We start from the raw sequence: 24,442 nt of genomic DNA on the forward strand, positions 1-24,442 counted from the left end.
TGGTTGGGCGACACCTAATACGTTCACTAGATTTTACAGTGTTCGTATCGAGCCTGTATCCTCTCGTGTTCTTTCCTCACCAGGGGGAGCACGGAGAGCAGTCTCGCAGGTCGGCTTGCAGCCTCCAACTGATGCTTCATAACTGTGTCAGTATGGAAGGCCTTCAGAACAAAAATGCGTAATGGTTTGAATTGTTCTTCCTCCGCTGCCTTGGCAGCCTTTGTTGCGGAGCATTGGCTGTCAGCCTTTCACTAGCTGTATCCTCGCGAACCTACGTGTCTGGCTCGGGCTCCACATTGTGTCCCACCGGGTTCCTTTGTGAGTATTTTTCCGTGGGGTTAATCCTACCAGCCCACGTTTCCCTTAGCAGAGCACTGCTTTGCTTACACAGCCACGGCTGTCTTTATTCCTCAACTACGGTTGACTTCGCCCACCATTAGCCCTTAAGACGGGCGGTGGCTTCCGCAGCGTTCCTATCCCGCTCAGGTAGGGCGCTTCCCAGTCGCTGGCACTTCTGTGGGGTTAAAGGAACATCTAGTGCCCGGCCTTCTGCCTTAAAACCTATCTCCTCCTCCTTAAGTGGAACCGGAGGGCTTTACGCAGACACTGGAAGAGGTCAGCCCCTAGTGGCGTTTTGGTAGGGATTCCCAATTCGTCGGTCACGACGTGACGTCGTAGTGACCGACTGAAAGGGAACGTCTCGGTTACGGATGTAACCCTCGTTCCCTGAAGGAGGGAACGGAGACGTCACGTCCCGTCGCCACAGGTGCTGCCACCTGCTGTTTATCGGCCGGTCTCATTTTCCCGGCTTTCTCAGCGAAAAGAAGCTAATTTTCCTATTTGCACCTGCTGCTTATAAAGGCACCTGGCGGGGCGGCGCCAGCATTATGCAAATATCTCAATGCCAAGTTCATTGGCGTTTTAGTAGTATACGAAGCAGATTGGTCTCTCTAAGCGAGTTCCCAATTCGTCGGTCACGACGTGACGTCTCCGTTCCCTCCTTCAGGGAACGAGGGTTACATCCGTAACCGAGACGTTTTCTTTAATTAAAATAGACCAGTTTCTCTGATTGAATGTATTGCCGCGTCTTACCCGTCTTACGTCTTTAGCATATTTGTGACTTGATACTAGCAACGTGTTTTTTCGCGGCATTTTATGGATCGTGTAAAATATGGATATTAGAACATTTAGAACGAACCAGCACCGCCTGCTTCATCTGACTTCATGCAAACACAGACTGGCTCAAACTCAGAGATTAGAGGTTGAGGTGGAATTTACAAATCTACAGGACACTGTTTTAAGGAAGTTTAATGTTCTTACACGCCGTTATTTCAAGGTAAGTTAGCGTTGTTTTAAATTAAGCTTAAATGTGAAGTGTGGCTATAGACCGTTAACAGCATTACGACGTGATTATGGTAAAGCGGCTTTTTTAAAGCTAGGACGCGGTGTGCGCTGCGCTGTGAAACCCATTCATTTCTATGGCTTGCGCCGCGCGAGGGCGGTTTGTTGTTGCGTCGAGTAGCGCGAGCGCAGCGGAGCTCAGCTTGCGCTCACGCCGCGGTCGAAGTTCGATAGTTTTGCGCATAGTTTGTGGTCTTTTGCACTTTATACGGGAAATGAGCTGACAGTCTGTACCAGTTGTATGAGTGTGTGCTTGCTGTATTTGTTGTTTTAATGTCTTGTTTTTGCAAGTTATTGTTGCTATTGCGTGCCCCACGTTGGAAGCCGAGTGCCCCCGTGTCAGTTATGGTCTGGCGCCGGCTCTGCCACACCAGCCTCGCCATGCTTTAGACATTTGTACTGAAATGTGTTGTGTGTTATAGTTCAGTTCATCAGAAGAGATCAGATCCAGAGTTCAGCTTTTTGTCTGTGAAGACTTAATGGGTCCATGGATCTTTGAAACCTGATGCTAGACATTTTTAACAATCATTTATTTTGTAAAAAAATATGTAGAAATTATTCTGCATTATCAGACATATTCATGTAGAGTGACAAGCACCCAGGTAAATTTATGGCGCTTTTCCATTGCATAGTACCCCCTGGTTTGGGTCAGCTGACTTTTGGGGGCTTTTCCACTGGTTACAGTACCCGATACTTTTTTCGTACCACCTCGGTTGGGGTTCCAACTTCCAAGGGACCCGAGCTGGTACCAAACGTGACACGAAAACATTGTAGATCACTGAGTGTTCTGAGAGAATCACCAATACCAGCGTCATCACTATAATATAAAAGATAAGCTTCTCGACCAGCACTCACTTCCTTACAGCCAGTAGCGAAGTGGCAATAGGGAGAGTCGGGATCAGTGAGCGGCCCCTCCCCAAATGGCATAGCCTGTCGTCCTTTGATGAAAAAGCAGCTGAACACCTGTTTATTGCAGTATGTATGCGTTCGGATCCGAATGCGATGCAGCTGTAGACCGCTGCTTCTGCGTGTAAAATGATTGTGTGATTTGTTATGATGGTATTAAAAAATGTTTGAAAAAGAAGGCCATTTTCCATTCCAATGAGCTGTCATTGATGACAGACTACCTAATTCGAAGTGTAAGTCCATTCTCATAAGGTGGCAGAAGCAGCATTAAAGTGCAGAAGTGAAACACAAGCATGAGTCAAATGTAAACAAAGTACAAACTGGAGATGAAATAATATGAAAATTTTCCATTACTATGACACTACCACAGATTTTTCTACTCAGTGTTTCCCACAGGATTTTGAGAGACTTGTGGCGGTGATGACGTCACACTCTAATTAGCATATATGTGACGTCATCACGTGTTTGCGTTTGATCCGGTTTGATCGAGTGTTGGCACCTGAAATATGTTTCACTTCTACTCTTTGATCTGTCACGTTATATTGCATTTTAAAACAACTGATTGCTATTATTTACATATTATCAGTTCTGTTGTCAGACATAAAATGAGCAGACTATAGCCCTATTCGGATGGGATTAGTTTTACGGATGGCGTAATGTAATTTTACCACAGGACGTCTGTAATATATTGATGGTCAATTCGGACGGGATTAGAAATCTCTGTTAAACATTCAGAAGTGGGAGGGGTAACTCGATTGCTCAGCAGGTCACCTCTCTCGTCGTCATGTGCACGTTGCTTCTTGATATCAACATGACACAGATGAGAAAAACTCGAAACACTGAGTTTAATTTCAGTTTGGGGAGAACGTCAGTTTCAGGAACAGTTCTGTGCCTCTGAGAAGTGAATTTGACTTTTTAAAGTTTGTGTCGTGTTATTCAGGAACTGACTTGCCAAAGACTTGTTTTTTTCTCCTAGAATACAAGTAAAATCTTTAAGCGCTTTTATATTTGAAAGAAACCCGCAAAATAACAGGAAATTACGAAACGTACGTGTATGTTTACAGCTGCATAAATCACCATAAATTTACATTGAAGTCTTACTGCTGTTGCTCTTCTCATCAATGTCTTTATGAGCCTCTTTTTATTTAAATGCGATTTTTATTGTCGCGTATAGCGCAGACAATTGGGTGCAAATTCAGAAATATGAGAGAATAGACAGTAACTGTTACACAAAGTTACTACAAAACACGTGCGCAGGCATATCGCATTATAGAGAGGGAGAGAACAGGTGTGTGGGAAACACTAATGCTAACCTTTCATCAAGTCATCGCCGTCTTCTCTGTCAGTAAAATCTGTGACTGTTGACGTGGCGAAAAAGAAAGTATACGGAGGAACGGACATTGAAACACCGCCACCTTTTCACGCTCATGTGAGAGAGAGAGAGAGAGAGAGAGAGAGAGGGGGGCGCGCGCTGCATGCAACATAGAAAGGGAGGGCGCGCTGGGTGCTTGCAACAATGAATTAAGACGTTTTTAAACAGTAAAATATAAATGTAAATGGGGATCAAGAAAAATCTATTTGTGGCGGCCAGCGCTGATTCTGTGGCGGTGCGCCACGAATAAATCAACGTATGGGAAACACTGCTACTGGTTTCCCATACACTCCAAACAGATCCCAGTAACTCAAAGTGATTATCTAACCATTAAAAAATTTTGATTTTAAAATTATTTTACATGTAAGTCCACTTTTGTTTGCATAAACATCAAAGAATCAACATTAATCATGGCACATTTGGGGTCATGAGATAAATGTTCATCTAGTTCAGATAAAACACAAGTGAATAAATCAGATTTTCATATAACTATAGGACAATTCAGCAAGTCATCTGTCATTGTATATGGTCTGCGTATGTTGTCAGAAAAAGGGTTGTACTTTAGGACCCAGGAGTGACCTGCAAGCTCGCAGCAGTCACAGAAGAAACAAACACGGAGCTTTAAACTAATCAGATCACATATTGTAACGGAAAATGAATAGAAACATGGATCTGTCTAATTTAATATTAAGTAAACATTCATCAGTAGAACTACATTTTTCTAAATGTGAAATTTTTTTGTATTTAAATTCAGTCGGTTCTCCTTAACACAGCTCTTTTGAGTCATTAGTTTACTTTTTGTCCGCACATCACCAGCTAGTATCTCCTCACTTACCTTTACAGCTTGGTTGTTCTCGGGTTTGCTGACATGCTGCTCTTGCTCTCAGGTGTTGTTGCTGTGCGTGTTAGGGAACGTAAATGCACCATAGGTCATCGTATTGCAATATCATAAATATCATGATATGAAATTTTTTTTTAAGTCCTAATACACACCTTATGCAAAGAGTCTGCAGCATCTTTAGGGCAACTTGTTTGACAAGTGCTATTAGTCCGGATTTCAATCTGACTATGAAACTTGCACCATCAGTACAACAAGCTTTTTTATTGATTTTTTTTAAAATGCGAGCAATAGTTTTGTCACAGTTTATAATTCAGACGTGGTGTGGTGTCATTTCCCTGTCAAATTAGTGCTTTACATCATTACCAATCTGAACAGCTTTAAACAGCCGTCCAAGTTCAGAAATTAGATGAGAACACAAAAATGGCACTGCATGCGGGACCTTTTAATAAGCATACGCAACCGCGCTTGTGCGCAACTTTAGGGAACACTGGTTGTAACGTTTTGTACATACATTTGTAACAAATAAATGCTTGTGATTAAACATCATTTTGCGGACCCCCGGTTGAAGACCCATGTCTTTGTGATTAGTTTATTCTGAACACTGCCACAATCCCCATTATAAGAGGGTGTGCATACTTAAGCAACCAGGTTATTGTATTTTTTTCTAAATTATTTTTATTGTTACTCACTTTAATAAATAGGTTTTAATTTTGCAATAAAGCTGGAACTAGAGCTGGTTCTGACATGATTTATCTTGGTTTAATTTTTCACATTACAAAAACCTACTTTTTTAACAGGGGTGTGTAGACTTTTTAAACCCACTGTATTTGGTAATGTGTTTTGTTAAGAGTGATGAGAAATTATTCTTGTGATTGTTGGTAGAAAATGTTATCTTCATTATTATACAGTACATGTTCACACAGACAGAGAAACAGGAGATCAAGGAGTTACAATTGTTGTACAGTGCAAATGAAAAGATCATATCAGCTTTTTTAGTAACAAATGAGTTTGCGTATTTATATCTGTACTAATGGTATACTCATATAAGCTGTTTTCACAAATACAGTCTTTACTGGTAAATTACTATTAAGAGATTGTGTGAATAGGACATTTTTAAAAATACTGGTAAATTGGTGTAGATAATTGACCAGTAAGAGAAGTTGTATGATTACCAGTCATTTATATGTGAAACGAGAATAGGAGTACTGGTGTGAGTATGGATGGTGTCAGAATGTGCTGACATAACACAACTAAAGTTATCGGTCACATTTCGTCACCATTTATTTCGCACACATTCTCAGACTCTCTGTGAAGCCTTATGATTAGACATTACTGTTGTTTTAGATGCAGGTAGAGTCTCCCCTACAGTACAGTTTGACATCATCTAATACAATGTTAATTCGTTAAGAGCATCTGCATGACTTCCAGCATTTGCCACAGAAATGAAATCCACAAAAATACGGACCACCTACGTTCAGATATAAATTTATAACACACTATTGTTTACAACACCAGTGTTTTGCCAGATTCTGAAAAGGGATGGGCACGAGTACTCGATTGCTCGAATATGGCATAGATGATCGATCACGAAAACAATGATTGTGTGGGTTTATTATAATTTATTTGTGGTTATAGTGGCATTTGGATGTCTGGTTAGGGTTACAAGTGCCTGTGGTAGTAAAGACTGGGTCCATGTTTAACGTCGTGTTGAGCTGCGCAGACTGGCATATGACATCAGACCCATAACAAAGTTCAATAGGTTATCTCATATTTAAACATCAAATGTCAAGAGATACCAGAGAGCCATACAAGAAATACATCTTGACTGAGAACAGGTGAGAAGACGACATGACACAGCTAATGTGTGAGTGTATGTGTAAAAAGGACACACATGCACATCCCTAATTCTGACTTTGTTAGCCAATTAGCTAATCCTATCACGACCATACAGGGAAAAAGGAGAGTCATAATATGGCAGGAGATATTTCTTGAGACCACACTAGCATCGCCATTCAATGCTTTGGACATTTATATTGTATTCTGTTGTGTGTTAAGGGATCAGATTCAGAGTTCAGATGTGTGTCTATCAAGACTTAGGGGTCAATGGTTCGTTGAAACCTGATTCTAGTTTGACATTATTTAACAATGATACATTTTGAAAAAGAGATGAGAAATTATTCTTCATTATCAGACATATTCATGCAGAGAGACACATATGTGCAAGCACACAGTTCAATTTACAGTTTTTGTTTTAAAATTGTGTAAATCAAAAGATCATATGAAAGTTTTATTAGAAAATTACATTCACAGCAGTGTAAAAACTTTAGAGGTAATAGAATAATGTGAAAAATCTCACTAATATTAAAGTGTAAAGTGATTCTTGATTCTCATTCTTGCCATCCAGACGAATCAGAACAAAATATGGCCGTAAGAGGAGTAAACTACATGACTACATTGAAAAGATGAGTCTTGGTTTCAGGTAAATTATAGAATTTTTTTTGTTGTTGTTGTAGATGCTAGAAAAAGTTGATTAGATAATACTTGAACATTTTGAATAAATCCTCACGTTTTGCTTACCCTATTATTATGTCATGCATCTTGTTATGGAAAAACAACATTTTGCTTTGTAAAATTTTACTCATACCTATGTGATAATCTGACAAATTCAATTTTACAGCCATGACTCTAATCTTGCTGAAGGCCTCAACACATTCAGATCAAATCTGAGGAAGAAGTTTGAGTGTTTATGTGAGGTAACATCAAGGCAGGGAAACCCAACACTACTGAATGAGATCTACACAGAGCTCTACATCACAGAGAGTGAAAGTGGAGAGATCAGTAATGAACATGAGGTGAGACAGATTGAGATACAATCCAGAAGAACAACAACAGAGGAGACACCAATCAAATGTAATGACATCTTTAAACCTTTACCTGAACAAGACAAACACATCAGAAGTGTGATGACAAAGGGAGTCGCTGGCATTGGAAAAACAGTCTCTGTACAGAAGTTCATTCTGGACTGGGCTGAAGAGAAAGAGAATCAGGACGTCCACCTCATATTTCCACTTCCTTTCAGAGAGATCAATTTGTTGAAGGACAAAACACTCAGTCTTTTAGATCTTCTTCATCTTTTCTTCCCAGAGACAAAAGAAATGGAAATCTTCAGTGATGAATATAAAGTGTTGTTCATCTTTGATGGTTTGGATGAGTGTCGTCTGTCTCTGGATTTTAAAAGCGAAGTGAAGTTGTGTGATGTAAGTGAATCAACCTCAGTGGACGTGATGCTGACAAACCTCATCAAGGGGAATCTGTTTCCCTCTTCTCTCATCTGGATCACCTCCAGACCAGCAGCAGCTGATCTCATCCCCTCTGAGTGTGTTGATCGAGTCACAGAGGTACGAGGCTTCAGTGATCCACAGAAGGAGGAATACTTCAGGAAGAGAATCAGTGATGAGAGTCTGTCTGATCAAATCATCTCACACCTGAAGTCATCCAGGAGTCTCTACATCATGTGTCACATCCCAGTGTTCTGCTGGATTTCAGTCACTGTTCTAGAGAGAATATTGAGTGAAGCAGAGAGAAGAGAGATCCCCAAGACTCTCACACAAATGTACACACACTTCCTGATCATTCAGACAAACATCAAACATCAGAAGGACTATGAGAAGAAAGTGAAGGATGAAGAGATGATCTTCAAACTGGGTAAACTGGCATATGAGCAGCTTGTGAAAGGCAATGTGATCTTCTATGATGAAGACCTGAGAGAGTGTGGCATTGATGTAGCAGAAGCATCAGTGTACTCAGGATTGTGTACTCAGATCTTCAGAGAGGAGTTTTGTTTGTATCACGGGAAAGTTTACAGCTTTGTTCATCTGAGCATTCAGGAACATCTAGCAGCTCTTTATGTGCACCTCAACTTTATAAACAACCACACACAGCAGTTCGCTGACAAAATTTTGCAGTTTAATTTATTTCACGTGCACCAGAATGCTGTGCATGAGGCTCTTCAGAGTAAAAATGGACATCTGGATCTTTTTCTTCGTTTTCTTCTGGGTTTGTCAGTGGAGTCCAATCAGAATCTCATACGAGGTTTGATGTTACAGACAGATCTCAGCTCTCACAGCAATGAGGAAACAATCAAATACATCAAACAGAAGATCAGTGAGTATCTTTCACCAGAGAAATATATCAATCTGTTTCACTGTCTGATTGAACTGGGTGATCATTCACTAGTGGAGGAAATCCAACATCATCTGAAATCTGGAACATTAAAAGATACCAAACTCTCTCCATCTCAGTGGTCAGCTGTAGTTTTTGTGTTGTTGACATCAGAACAGAAGCTGGAGTGGTTTAGACTGGCACATTTTATCCAAGGAACCCAAGCTGAAAAACATAAAGTTATTCAGAAGCTGTTGCCTGTGATTTGTGAATCCAGATCAGTTTGGTACGAACAGTCTTTTCACTCTTTTAACCTCAAATCTTCCGTAGTGCAGATGTTATATGAGTTTAATGTTTAGTGTGTTTGATGTGTTTCTGTCTATATTTATTTATTCTTCAAGCTTTAAAAGTGTCAGGTTATATTTTGTTATATTTAAATAAGACAATTCAAGAGTTATACCTTTTTTGTAATGTTTTAATAATTGTCACAGAGTATGTTGTGCAAGAACCCAAAATAATGTTTAAATATTTTCACCCAAAATCAATGTCACCATTTACTCATTCTCATGTAATTTTAAACCCACATTTTATCTTAATTCCTTTACAGGATGATTGGTCATAATCTCATGAAAGAAGATTGTGTTGATCTGACTTCAGCTCTGAGATCAAACCCATCACAGCTGAGAGAACTGGATCTGTCTAGTAATAATCTTGGAGATTCAGGAGTGAAGATGATCTCTGATGTACTGAAGAATCCTCAATGTAAACTGGAGATACTGGGGTAAGATAATTTCTAATCGAACTTGATAATAAAGAATTGAACTTTGTATAGACAGAATAATATCTTTTGGCATAAACGCTTCTGAGACTTCACTGAAACATTCTACCTCAAACCATCTGATCGAGCCCTTGCAAAACAGTGATCAGTTTACAGCACTCATACAACTAGTAAACACCCAACATAAAATGTTAAACAGGAAACTAAAGAAAAAGACTTTGCTACTCCTAAATTTAATACAACAGTAAACACGTTAACATGAAACCATTGTCAACACAATCTTTTATTAACCCAGGGCGCCTTGTTTCGTTGGGTGATCGTTTTCATTTCCCTTTTAACTCTTTACCCGCCAGCATTTTTTTTAAAAAGTTTGCCAGCCAGCGCTAGCATTTTTTATGATTTTCACAAAAAATGTGTATTATCCCCTTTGCTCTTCTCTGTTTATACTAATGAGCTCCAGTGTAACAGGGATGATCTCGCTCTGATTAAATATGCAGATGATCTTTAATCACTTACCAAACCAACAAGAACTGTCCCACCTACTTTGAGTGTATTTAAAGTCTTGTACAATGGTTTGACAACAGACATTTACGGTTGAACATTGAAAAGAAAAAGGAATTATGTTGTGGGAATCAGAATAAGAAATGTACAATTGCCCTACCATACAAACAAGTTACTACTTTCATGGTGTGGAAATTTAACAATGAAACAGAAGAATAAACTAACACAAGTAATTAATGAAGCGAATAAGATTATTGGCCATAAACAGAGTAGATTCCAAGAGTTATTCTCACATTCTCTGGAGAAAAGGGCATTAGCAGTTTACTCAGTCCAGACTCATCCCCTCCACTACTGCTTTGAGGTCCTTCCTTCGGGCCGTAGGCTACTTGCACCGTATGCCAAAAAGAACATTTTTAATAGATCATTTGTCCCATTGGCAGGGACTGTTTTAAACTAAATTCTCAATTAGGGTCGTTATTGTGAACATGCAAATACTGTATTACTTTAACTGAATCATGTATCTATTAATTAGTATGTTTGTATTACGTATTATGTGTTTTATGTAGTGCGTAATGTCGTTGCAGAATGTTGTTGAAGCCAATGTGAAAGATGAATTTCTGTGCAATGAATCTGAACCGACAATAAACTTAATAAAATCAAATCAAAAGTTTAAACCCTTCCAGAAAATGTTCTTCTTAAAATATATAAACATTCAATAAATCAAATATGGAAGAACAGACCCTCTGCTTTCAAATAAAAAAGTTTCATCCTACCTTTATTAGTTATCTTTTTATCACCTCTCAAATATGGGTAGGTTTCTCAGGGTTCCCGCGGGGTCTTAAAAAGTCTTAAAAAGTCTAAAATTCAGAATGTTAAATTTAAGGCCTTAAAAAGTCTTAAAAACACCCAGATTTTTATCCCAGGTCTTAAATTTAATTTACCCAAGTCTTAAATTTCTTACCTCTTTTCATTCCCGAAAAGCGTTGTCGGCAGAAAATAAAATAGTAATTTAAAACGCTGAAGAACTAACTTAATGGCGGAGGCAGAAAGTGTATGATGGTGGGTCTCTAAAAAGAAACGTTCCGCCCTTTGCAAATCGTGCCATAAGCTATATTTCAGGTGTTGTGATCTGACTGTTTACTGTGGGTTTGGCGAGAAACAATCCTTAATTTATAAGCCCGTGGCTTACCTGAGCATTTGCCAGGTTCTGAAACATAGAGGACACAGAAGCGAACAAAAATCAATGCTGCTTTATTGAAAATCAACTTAAACAGTCGGGCCGTCGAGTCACGAGCCACCAACAGCGTGTCAACTTTATTGTTATACAGTTTTATATTTTAGACTTTAATATTGCTCTCTGCTGCGATGCACTTGAACCTAACGCTTTTCCCTTCAGCTCTCCACAAACAGCAGTGATTGGCAGACGGAAAGCAAGAAAATACCGTATTAAACCATATATTTCAAAAAAGTGCAATTGTCGTCTTTTAGGAACAATTCATACTTTTTGATTGCGCAAATGCTTCAGGAGTTACGGTTAAATGAACAGCGGTAGAATCAGAGCCCTTTCGCATAGGCAGGCCGCTGCATACGGCATCAAGCCTGGTTTATTTAAGTTAACTGAGCATTACATTCGCAAGTCATAAGCATATTACAACAATTAACGATTAACTAAGAATAATAATCAATATTTTAAAGTTAATTTCAAAGTTAATATTCTGAAATAAGACCATTTCTGAAATAAGAAATGCGACCCTTCGGAGGCTACAGCCTTCGGATTGAGAAACGGTCTTAGTGGATAACGTTAGCAACACATATCAAACCGCCTTTTACTGGTAAATTTCATTTTCTTAATGCAGATTCGTCCCTTATTGTGTAATTAGAGAGGCTATTAAACCTGATGGCGGTGTATTTAGTGCATATTTATGCATAAAACGTATGGGTGGAGTGTTTTTTTGGCTCTGTAATTCTGTATTCAATTAAATGCAATACATTAATTTATTAATAAATTGTATTAATAAAATGCATATATTAATGCTTTTAGGGATTAATAATAATTGAAAGTGATCTTTTGTTCTTTGTATATTTATAAACAGGCACAAGATATATACACAGCACACAGTCAGTTGTACATTAAACATTATGGGGTGGTTTCCCGGGCAGGGATTAGCTTAAACCAGGACTAGGCCTTAGTTTAATTATGACATATAACTAGTTTTAATAAACATGCCTTACTAAAACCATTACTTGTGTGCATTTTGATGTATTTTAAGATATGTCAGTGCAAATTGTTTTCAAGTTTGGAAAGCTCTTAAAACTAGTCTTATCCCTGTCTGGGAAACCTCCCCTATAAGCTTACGTACTACAGAGTGTGATGCATTTTAAAGCTTTAAAGTTGTATGAGACCGTGTAAAACTAGGCACAAACCAGCAGCTGACCATACTAACTGATCTAATATTAGTGGATTTTATTTGTCAAAAAACATTGTTAATAGAATTTTATAAAAATACTACTTACACATACATATTAGTGTGATGTATAAATATTGTAAATCAATGCATTTCTTGACTATTAATTAAGAAAAATCAAAGCTCTTTGCCTCTAACTCAATGTATTTCAATGTCTCACTATGAGCCATTTTTGGGCTTCTATTGTCAGAAGTCTCTTCCTAAAGGGCTATGGGTAAAATTTGTCGGCGCCAACACTCGCGGTCTAATAGAGTTAAGCATAATGTATTTCCATGTATTTTGATTATCTGTTTTAAAACTGCGTTCATTTTATATTTTTCTATAACTGAATCAATAAAAATAGAACGTTTTAAGAATTTCTGAGATCATTTGAATGCTTCTAGTAATGTGTCGTGTTGATCTTAAATTTGACTCATAATGGTCTTAAAAGGTCTTAAAAAGGTCTTAAATTTAACTTGCTGAAACCTGCAAGAACCCTGTTTCTTCAAAAACACCATATTTTGAGCACAAAGCTAAGGTAATTCCATTTTTGTGCAGGACTTTTGATAGAGATCAGATGCAGAGCGATCCTCAAAACTTACACGGACATACAGCTGTTTGCCCTAGGGTAATCCTTCCGGGTTGCATAAGTTCAGAAAAAAGTTGTCTTTATCCACAGAAAGAACAAGGATGCTGTTATCTGTGCTGTATAAATAAGTCTAAATGTGCATGGTCTAATTTTGAGCTACAGACAAAAAATGTTGATCTGGTCGAAATTGAGGTTTTCATAAAAATAAGTACATGAAACCCTTGTCTAGCAATCCTAATGCTCTAAATTGTACAATTTCTGAGAGGTGTACCGGCCTAAGTCCTAAACCTAATGCAAAGTATGCGTGTCCATGCTGCATCTGGCATTATGGTTTCACTTTTAGAACATGCAGGAATTAGAAAATAAAGTTAAAGGCCCGCATGATGTTAAAAAAGTTATTAAGTGGGTCTCAAGTCTCAAAAACTATCTTCCCTGCGCTGCCTGTCACCAAAGCGTGCACACAGACGCATGAGCATGCAACCCTAATATACAGTGGCCAGATTTTTAAATTTCAAGGGGTATGATGTGTCAGTAGGGGTGTGATGAGACACTTAGAGGGCATGCACACCAAAAAAAAAATTTCCGCTGGTGGACGGCACATGTTTTCAGTTGTTTTCAATGGAAGCGCTCCGTTTCACAAAAAAGCCCGTAGCTGGAGTGTTTTTTCCGCACCGAAAGACTGCTTTCAGCGCTGAGCGCCGAGAGTTGAAAAATGTTGAAAAGCACCCCCACTGTAGCCCAAACCATGAAAAGACCTACTTTCACTAAGGGACTATTCGTTATTTATTTGAGGCGCCAGCAGAGGAGTTTTGAGATCTGTTGACAAAAAAGACATGACCCTCCCTTCGCCTGCAATACATTTTTTGTGACCCTCCAAAATGATTGTGAAAAAATGCATGACCCTCCCTGACAATTTATTGATTTCTGTACTGGTTTGCACTTGGCAAAGATGTTCAGAAGTTATTGTTTTTTTTACAACTATGATAAACGACAACCCTCTGCGTACTTTACACATCACACTCACACTTCAGTAGATTACTCTCTAACGTGCTTATGGATATGCAATATAAAGCCAAACCTCCTGCAGTTACTACTCATCTCACGTTAACTAGTGTTCACATGAAATATAATTAAACATTGAGACCATTCAACAAAGCACAGTGGGTTTAACAAATTCCACACATTTGGTTGCTATGGACTCGTCACTAGGCTTCCTCAGTCATTGTATATTTTAGCATTATAGGTAGCAGCTATTACCTTTAAAAGCTGCCGGACATAGACGGAGGGTGAATTAACTCCAGGGTAAGGCTAAGGATTCACACAGTTATTTTATTTCAATTTTCAGTAATTTAATTGTTTTTCTTTATAAACACTTTAGAGTTTGGCGCTCGTCTTTAAACGCCGAATAGTGGACCGGTCAGAAATTGCAGGTTTTCTTTCAGGCATCCTTGCATTTTGCGCTGCCCTTAAAAAACAATTCACAAGTGCTCTTACGTAGGCCTGTCGCGATAAACGATAAATCGATTAATCGCACGGTAAATAAAATGAGCTCGATCATTTTTTTAGGCCGCGATAATTCACATTTGCATGCTTGTTTGTTTTCCTTGTCTCTCTCTCTCTCTACCAAAGAGACTGGATGACCGCTCCGTGCAACGAGTGACAAGGAGTGAACCCTCGTCAGTCATTTGTCAGTCGCATGATCTGTGTGGGGAGGGGGGACTCCTGGTGTAGCCTATCACAGTAGGAGTACTGAGGAGGATGAGAGCCGCGTGAGAAGTGTAGCAGGAGAAAACACTAGTTAAGACGAGAGTTGGAGAAAAAGATGGATTTACTAGAGGCTGTTTACACTTGTCATTAACATGCGTTTTTATCGATCGGATCACAATGTTTTACGTCTTTTCTGACTTTTCTGACACAAGGTGAACAGTGCTATTTTAGCCTTTCATTGATAAACTAAAGCGGGTGATCTCCGCAGTTTCATTTTGCAAGCGTGTGAAAGTTGCGCGATCTTATTTCATCAATTGCGCTGAAAATTCAGAGAAAGCTCTAACATATAAACGTACAAAATACTGTGCAGCATGTATACTTGCTAAACAAGCAGCGGACTCCGACATAATATTAGTTTGCGTCCATATAAACTCATAATTACTCCCGCTGGCGTTCAAATGACAGCGGAGAGACTCGCCCACCGTCTCACGGACCGTCCCCTCACAGTATTCAGCACAGAAGCGGTCGAAAGTGGACAAAAGAGACGGATTTAAATACCAGGTGTAAATGTGATATGTCTCTCTCGTCCACTTGTGATCTGATCAAAAACACATCTTGATACCAAGGGCCCTATTTTAACGATCTAAGCGCATTGTCTAAAGCGCACAGCGCAACATCTAAATGGGCGTGTCCGAATCTACTTTTGCTAATTTAACGACGGGAAAAATGGATTTTGCGCCGAGCGCATGGTCGAAAAGGGTAGGTCCTATTGTAATGGGAGTATTTTGGGCGTAACGTGCAATAAACCAATGAGAGTCTCTGCTCTCATCCCCTTTAAAAGCTAGTTGCGCTGGCGTTATGTCTAATCCCTATTTAGATGACGGACTTTGTAAACTGAAAAAATAAGCGGAGGAAGAAGATCCCCAGTTTAAGATTAATGTTAAATAATTGTGTTGTTTTTCACTTGTATTGAAATTGTTTTTTTTTTATCAAAACCTTTAAAACCCGTTTTCTTTTAGTCATGGAAGTAAAAAGCAGGCTTGTAATTGCTTTTAATGTATGGCTATCCAATATCATCAAAAAATTATTTACAAGCATGTAAGATAAGGTTTGTACTCTAAAAATACTTTATTTGTAATAAACAGGAGATAAAGAATTTACAAACGGCTCTCCTCACGTTTCAGCACTTTGGACAGCGTTTTTTTTTAGCAAAGAGTTTTTTTAAGCATTACTTAAAAATGTTTCTCATCTCACCATATCCACAGGTACAGAGTCATCATAGACAATAAATCCGTGAGGTAGCATTAAAAAAAAAACATTTAAAAACAGACGCATTTGTTTAAAGCAAAGCATTTATTTACTTAGCAGGCTGCAGGTGAAGCAGCTCTTTGCGCCTTCTAACGTCTCATAATCTGTCCTCATTTATGTCCAAGAGATTCAATAATAATCTTTTACATTCAATCCTTTAATCTTTCATATTTAAAAGCATTTTTGTGCTGCTGCGCATTATGTACCTTGTGATAAGCAAACCCGCGTTGTCCTCCCGTGTTTAGGCGCATTTTACTAATGCGCTCTTTAAATAACATAAAACACATTGCGCCATTGACTTTAGACTTTAGACCAGGTTTTTGTTGGTCAATGGCGTAGTCTATTTTAGTTGCCTCAAAATAGCAACGCGCCAACAATGCGCCTGAACACACCTCGTTTTCAGACCAGAACGCCCATGGGCGCAAAAGGGGGCGCAAATGCAATTGCTATTTAAACAACGCGGCGCTAAACGTGAAAATTAGGGTGGAAACTAGCGAAAGACACTTGCGTCGCGCATTGCGCTGCATTGCGCCGGGTGTAAGATAGAGCCCCAAGTGTAAACAGCCAAGTTTCAAAACCAAACGCTACAGCTGCAGTGTGGGAGTACTTTGGATTTAAACCTAATGACCGAGGTGAACCACTAAACCTGAACGAGCCGTTATGTCGCATTTGTGGTAATAACGTAGCACTTAAAAGTGGCAACACGACAAACATGCATATGCACCTAAAACGCAATCATCCTGTTATTTTGTTCATTTCTTGTGGATATTTAAAATGTCTTCCAGTTCCAGTATTACTTATTGTTTAGAAATAAAAGTTTATAGATCTTTGAAAAGGTGTATCTGCATTATTATAATGGTCCCGGAGCAGCAATGTTATCGCCTATCGCGATAAATTCCGAGGCAATTTATCGCCTAGCAAAATTTGTTATCGTGACAGGCCTACTCTTACGCTTAAGACGTAAACACGTGGTCTGTCTCTACAGAATCAAACTTAAAATGCAAAACCAAATTATTTTGTTTTTTCCCCAAAACCTCCAAGGAGTCACCTGCCATAGCAACAATCTACACATCCAAGCTCCTCATAAAGTTACATTTATATTGAAAAGCTATACGTTCCGAAAGTAATGTCACTTTTAAAATACAGCAGGCATAGTGTATGGGTGATTTGGCATGGCAGCCAAAAATAATAAATAGCCATTGCCTTACCTCATGAAGCAAAATCCTGCGTTTGGCCCTAATGGATCATCATATGTGTTAATGATGTCTTCAAACTTTAATGCTATTGTTATGTTATGTGATCTCTTATGCGATCTCTTTACTCACATGTTATATGATAACGTTTTATTTGCTTGGACCTTAAGTGCGAGCATGATCCCCATATCAAGGCTTCAGACAGCTTGCTAGTAACTTACTTGCAATCAAATGGTAAGACAGCGCACAAATGCCAACTGAGTTTGTTATATTGCACTTGAGGGGACATTTGAAAACAAAGTCATTTAAAAATGATGTGATTATAGTAGTAAAAGTATTTTACACATTAAATAAATATAAGCAGTTTAGAAATAAAATGCGTGTGTAACAATATATTGGATCCATGCATTTAAAGTGACAGTACACCCATTTTCATTGTATAAACCTGATGCTGTTTTTAATGGTAATCAAACCACAGACAAAGAAAATCATAATTTCCTTGTCTTGACCAATTTGACCTAATCCAATTTACACAGTAAAGTCTATGCTGTATTATCTGATAACCTGAAAATTACAGACCAACCTGAAAACATGAACTGCACTGTTTTTTTTTGGCATTTGTATAGCCCTTTTCACACAGAAATTCCGTAAAATACACGTAAAATGCATCCTGGATTTTTCCGGAATAGTTAGAGTTTTTGTTTGTTCACACTGCCAAGATTACACGGCATCTGATGGTCCCGGAAAGACACGTGACATGTTGAAAGTCCCGCCCTCTCTTCTACGCAGCGTCTGAAGTTTGCATATTATTTATTATTTCTCTCTCCAGAAACAACTCGCATGCATTTTTGTTTATGATAAGACTACAAAGGAGCGCGTGAACGCACAGTTCTATGCTGGTGAATGATCTCAGCTTCAGAGTGGATATTTGACGAGCTCCCTGATTTCTGCTTTGATACAGTTTTCAGACATTTCTCATCGTGATTGTTTATATGCATTTAAAACCCGCATTTTGAGGAGATGAACAATATATCTCGTTGGGATGACATGCGGGTATTTTCGTTTATTATAGCTCAAATGAGCACGTGACGCGATATTCTTTTATGCTGCTGAATGATCTCCGTTTCAACGCAGTAAGTGACGAGCTAACTTACCTGATATCTGCTTCAGTCCAGTTTGCTGACATTTCTCGTAGTGAATGTTGTAAATCCCTCATTTTAAAGAGTTGAACCAACTTCATGTTGCCATGACACGCGCGTCCTCACTACAGCACGTGCGTCATTGTTTATGCCTCTCATTTATCATTTCCTGATAAGTGCTTCAATCTAGTTTGCAACATTTCTCGTGGTGAATGTTTATATGCATGTTATCTCTCGTTGTAAGGAGCTGAACCATAACTTGTGTTGTGATGATGACGCGCGCGTCCTCACTTCGACACGCCCTTTACAGCATTCTTGTTCACACAGAGGGTTACCCACGTATCTTACTAGGTCCTCTTTCCGGCAACGATCCCAGAAGATTAACGGAACGAGTTTTTGTTCACACAGACGCTTGTCTGGCAATTTTACAGGTATTTTCTGGGACCAGAGGTCTGTGTGAATGGGGTTCATGTTTGTTCTATTGTATTTATGTTTTTATTTCATAGCATTTACTTGTCTTTAACAATAACAATAATTGTTTATATGAGCTGTCAGTCATTCATAAAGGTTACATGGGTTAAAACAATAACCAGGCATATTTTATTTTATATACAAAATCGTATACCATGTTTAAACCAAAGTGATATGGCAAAGAGAGTAGTCAGATTAATGAAAAAAAGAGTAGAAGAATAGAAGAGAAAAAAAGAATATATATATATAGGGCTGAGCGATTCAACGATAAATCTCTCTCTCTCTCTCTCTCTCTCTCTATATATATATATATATATATTTATATATATATTTATATATACACAGTGAGGGAAATACGTATTTGAACACCCTGCTATTTTTCAAGTTCTCACACTTTGAAATCATAGAGGGGTCTGAAATTTTCATCATAGGTGCATGTCCACTGTGAGAGACATAATCCAGAATTCACAATGTATGATTTTTTAACTATTTATTTGTATGATACAGCTGCAAATAAGTATTTCAACACCTGAGAAAATCAATGTTAATATTTGGTACAGTAGCCTTTGTTTGCAATTACAGAGGTCAAACGTTTCCTGTAGTTTTGCAGGTTTGCACACACTGCAGGAGGGATTTTGGCCCACTCCTCCACACAGATCTTCTCTATATCAGACAGGTTTCTGGCCTGTCGCTGAGAAACACAGAGTTTGAGTTCCCTCCAAAGATTGCCTATTGGGTTTAGGTCTGGAGACTGGCTAGGCCACGCCAGAACCTTGATATGCTTCTTACAGAGCCACTCCTTGGTTATCCTGGCTGTGTGCTTCGCATCATTGTCATGTTGGAAGACCCAGCCTCGACCCATCTTTAATACATGACACCGGTCATCCTCTCCTTAATACAGTGCAGTCGCCCTGTCCCATGTGCAGAAAAACACCCCCAAAGCATGATGCTACCACCCCCACGCTTCACAGTAGGGATGGTGTTCTTGGGATGGTACTCATCATTCTTCTTCCTCCAAACACGTTTAGTGGAATTATGACCAAAAAGTTCTGTTTTGGTCTCATCTGACTCGCCACATGACTTTCTCCCAGTTCTAACGAGCGAACTGTTAGAACTACAGCACAGCGGATTACCGTCGTGAAAAACCCAGGAAGAAAGGACGGAGGGCGCGGCGTCAGGCAACGAGTCCAGAGAGCTGGCAGACTGCCGTTGCCACCTATGATTCTCTGCAACTCTCGTTCGCAGCAGGTGGGAGCCTGTTATCAATTTCGCGGTTCCGGTCTAATGGCCTTTACGGAAACCTGGTTTGGAGAGGACGTACCGGACAATCTTGTAAAAATTGAGGGGTTTTCCCATGTACGACTGGACAGAGATGCAAACTCAGGTAAAACCAAGGGAGGGGGTGTGTGTTTGTACATAAGGGATAGCTGGTGTCTGCATTACTCTGCGACCACATTACCTGCCCAGAGAATTTACAAACATCTTTGTGTGCCTTGTACATATTCCACAGAGTGGAAATGCAAACAGAGCTGCGAAGCAGATCACAGATGGCGTTCACCATCTCCTCCAGAGTAAACCAGATGCACCTATGCTGATACTTGGGGACTTTAATCACTGCAGTTTGACAAAAACACTGCCTGGCTTTTATCAGTATGTAAAAGGTAACACTATGAATAACAACATCCACGATAAGTGTTACAGTAATATCAGGGATGCCTATACAGCTAAAATCAGACTACCACTCTGTAACTCTGACCATAATGTTATCCATCTGCTTCCAACCTATCGGTCAGTTTTTAAGACCTCCAAACCTGAAATACAAAAGATGAAGATTTGGTCAATGGAGAAAACAGAGGAGCTGAAGGGCTGTTTCCTCTGTAGGGACTGGGATATCTTCTTTGAGGATGCCAGTATTGACGGGGTAGAGGGATCAATTGTTCCCCAGAAAACTGTTAAGGGAACCCATATAATAAACTGTATATAATGGAAGGTATCCAGGAATCTATTAGGAGGAAGAGGGCTGCCTTCACATCTGGTGACCTGGCAGGTGTTTCGAAATGCCCAAAAGGTTCTTAATGTCCAAATGAGAGAGCCTCGAAGTCCTAGGAGAGGGCTGAACTGGAATTTTCCACATCTAACATCTAACTATGACACTTACCTCAAATGTATTTAAAGCATTTAAAAGGATTATGTTGGAAAAGCTACGTACAGAGGTAGAGCCAATGTTGGACAGATATCAGTTTGCTTATACAAAAAATCGCAGCACAAGTGATGCTATTGTAACAATAACACATCTTATGTTGAAGCATCTTGAATGTACAAATGCATATGCTAGATTTCTTTTTATGGATTTCAGTTCAGCTTTTAACTTAATACAGCCACACACCACACATTCTCTTAAGTAATCTGAGCATAGCAAGGGTAAATCCATTTTTAATAAATTCTTATTACTCTTTTCTGCTAAAAAGACCACAACAGGTAAGATTTAACTCTGCTTTATCTGACATAGCAGTATGTAGTATTGGTGCCTCTCAGGGATGTGTATCTTCATCTTTCTTGTTTACATTCTATACAAATGTGTTAGTGTCAAGCCAAATCAATATATTGTGAAATTCTCTGATGATACCGTCCTACTTAGTCTGCAAACAAAAGGATCTAATCTGAACAACTATTGTGCAGCGGTGGAAAGTCTGCTGGCTTGGTGTGATGCAAATAAACTGCAGATTAATACAAATAAGACTGTGGAGATGCTGGTGGATCCTGGTTCAGTGGGTAATTATGAACCTGTGGCCATTCATGGCCATGAGATCAAGCAGGTGAGCTCCTTTAAATATCTTTGGGTTCACATTGATAGAGGTTTGAGTGGGCATACACAGGTGACAAGTGTCTGCACCAGAATTCACCAGCGTCTTCATTTTTTGCGTAGACTACGACTTATTGGTGTTTGTAAAAGTATTATGTTGAATGTTTACAGAGGAGTGATTGAATCAATCTTGAGGTATGGTATATGTAGTTGGTCTGCAAATGTTACAGTCAAATCAAAAGCACAGATTTCCAGCTTGGTTAAAATGGCAGGGAAAATTATGGGTACCCACCTCCTTACTCCACAGGAGCTATTTGACCAAGCCATAAATAGACAAGCAAAAAGTATTATATCTGACACTACACATGTGCTTTACCCTGAATATAGTTTGATGAATTCAGCAAGGAGATTTAGGGTTCCTTTGTGTAGGTGCAACAGGTTCAAATTCTCTTTTATCCAATTGTCAGTTAAATATTTAAAGAATAAAAAGTGAATGTATTTTTTTGGGTGGATGGGTGTGTGTGGATCGAGGGGGGGGGATTTGTATTTGTATAGGTTTATCTGTATAAATTGTACTGCACCTTTAAAGCATTGCTCTACACATATGTAAATGTCTTTTTAGTATGTCCTGTGCAGTAGACTCTCTGTCCAAGACAAATTTCTCCCAAGGGAGACAAATAAAGAAACTAAACTAAACTAAAAAACATGACTCCTCTGGATCATCCAAATGGTCATTGGAAAACTTAAGACGGGCCTGGACATGTGCTGGTTTAAGCAGGGGAACCTTCCGTGCCATGCATTATTTCAAACCATGACGTCTTAGTGTATTACCAACAGTAACCTTGGAAACGGTGGTCCCAGCTCTTTTCAGGTCATTCACCAGCTCCTCCCGTGTAGTTCTGGGCTGATTTCTCACCTTTCTTAGGATCATTGAGACCCCACGAGTTGATATCTTGCATGAAGCCCCAGTCCGAGGGAGATTGACAATCATGTTTAGCTTCTTCCATTTTCTAATGATTGCTCCAACAGTGGATTTTTTTTCACCAAGCTGATTGGCAATTTCCCCGTAGCCCATTCCAGGCTTGTGGAGGTGTACAATTTTGTCTCTAGTGTCTTTGGACAGCTCTTTGGTCTTGGCCATGTTAGTAGTTGGATTCTTACTGATTGTATGGGGTGGATAGGTGTCTTTGTAAGGGATAATGTAGAGGCAGCCGGTAGTTATCGAGAAATAAGCCCCGACAGTGTGATCAGGACCCGACGCGAAGCGATAACTACCGGCTGCCTCTACATTATCCCGCTTATTACACTTATTAGAAAAAAAACTGGACATGAATATGAATTTGAAACATTTTATTGGCATATTTGTTTTAATTAACATTTTTATCCTTCCGCGAAGCTTTGCACAGATGCATAAAATGATCGTAATACCTTATTAAGATCCTCTGCTTCATACTTATCTGTCTCCATTTTTTTCTCTTTTAGCCAGTCTTTGAGAAGTTTTAATGCCCATTCTGTATTTTTTTGTGTGTTGGCTTCGTAGCTGTCATGCTCTATTTTGTCAAGTTCAGTCTCAGTAAGCTCTCTGTGTCTTGTCGTTGTTCGTTCTTCTATCCACTGTTTAAATGTTTTGTTTTTTCCGTACATGTTAAAATTAATGTCAAAATGTTGTGGTTGTCCAGTGTTTGTCACAAGATGGCGCCAAACAGTAATCTTTATTGGCGCGGATCGATTTTAATCGTACAAGTAGTCCCGGCTATGCGTTATTACTTTGGAGCGGTTATTATTTGAAAAGAACGAACCTGCAAATGTCTCAACTGACTAATCAGAATCAAGCATTCCAGAGAGCCGTGTAATAAATGCAGATAACGACCCAAAACAGGTGCATCTAATTTAGGATAATAAATGGAGTTGAGGTTGACATTTTACAGGCAGACTAACAGGTCTTTGGGGGTCAGAATTCTAGCTGATAAACAGGTGTTCAAATACTTATTTGCATCTGTATCATACAAATAAAGAGTTAAAAAATCATACATTGTGTTTTCTGAATTTTTTTCTCTCACACTGGACATGCACCTACGATGACAATTCCAGACCCCTCCACGATTTCTAAGTGGGAGAACTTGCAAAATAGCAGGGTGTTTATATATATATATATATATATATATATATTTATTTATTTATTTATTTATTTTTAATGAGTGAGTATAAGTCACTGACCATCTTTAGGATGCAAAAAATAACTAATTTAAACCAAATGAGGTGATTCAAAAATGAGTACACCCTACAAAAAATACTAAATCTAATATTTTGTATGGCCTCCATTCTTTTTTTTTAAACCGCACTGATCCTTCTAGATATTGAATAAACAAGTTGACAACATACAGTTTTATTCTCATACATCAACATACAGTCTTTTATTCTCTATTCTTGAACAGTAAACCTCTTTCAGATCCTGGATGCTAGATGAAAAATGACGTTCTGCTTGTCTTTTCAGAACTCCCATACCTTTACCTGTGGGGTTAAGGTCTAAATCACTTTTACCCTGTGCTTCTTCTAAAATGAATTAGTGACTTTAGATGTATGTTTTGGGTCACAATCATGTTAAAAGATTGCCCGGTGACCAACGGCACAGAGTGATGGTAGCATCCTTAAAGGAATAGTTCACCCAAAATGAAAATTCTGTCATAATTTACTCACCCTCATGTTATTACAAACCTATATACATTTCTTTGTTCTGATGAACAGAAAGGAAGATATTTTGAGAAATGTTTGTAACTAAACCATTCGTGGACCCCATTCACTTCCACATTAGGAAAAAGAATACTATG

The 24,442-nt window shown here is 38.9% G+C and overlaps 1 protein-coding gene across 5 annotated transcripts in view; it reads left to right on the forward strand.

Moving 5' to 3' along the window:
* Nucleotides 1-24,442, forward strand: part of LOC135771814 (protein NLRC3-like) — a 44,032-nt gene that overhangs the window by 12,891 nt on the left and 6,699 nt on the right. For all 5 annotated transcript variants that reach the window (XM_065282180.1, XM_065282184.1, XM_065282181.1 and 2 more), the window contains 3 exons: nt 6,925-6,999; nt 7,198-8,967; nt 9,289-9,462. In XM_065282180.1, coding sequence (XP_065138252.1) covers nt 6,925-6,999; nt 7,198-8,967; nt 9,289-9,462 — 2,019 coding nt within the window. The remainder of the gene's footprint in view (nt 1-6,924; nt 7,000-7,197; nt 8,968-9,288; nt 9,463-24,442) is intronic.

Source organism: Paramisgurnus dabryanus, chromosome 8 (assembly GCF_030506205.2).
Source record: "Paramisgurnus dabryanus chromosome 8, PD_genome_1.1, whole genome shotgun sequence".
NCBI classification, from domain to species: domain Eukaryota; kingdom Metazoa; phylum Chordata; class Actinopteri; order Cypriniformes; family Cobitidae; genus Paramisgurnus; species Paramisgurnus dabryanus.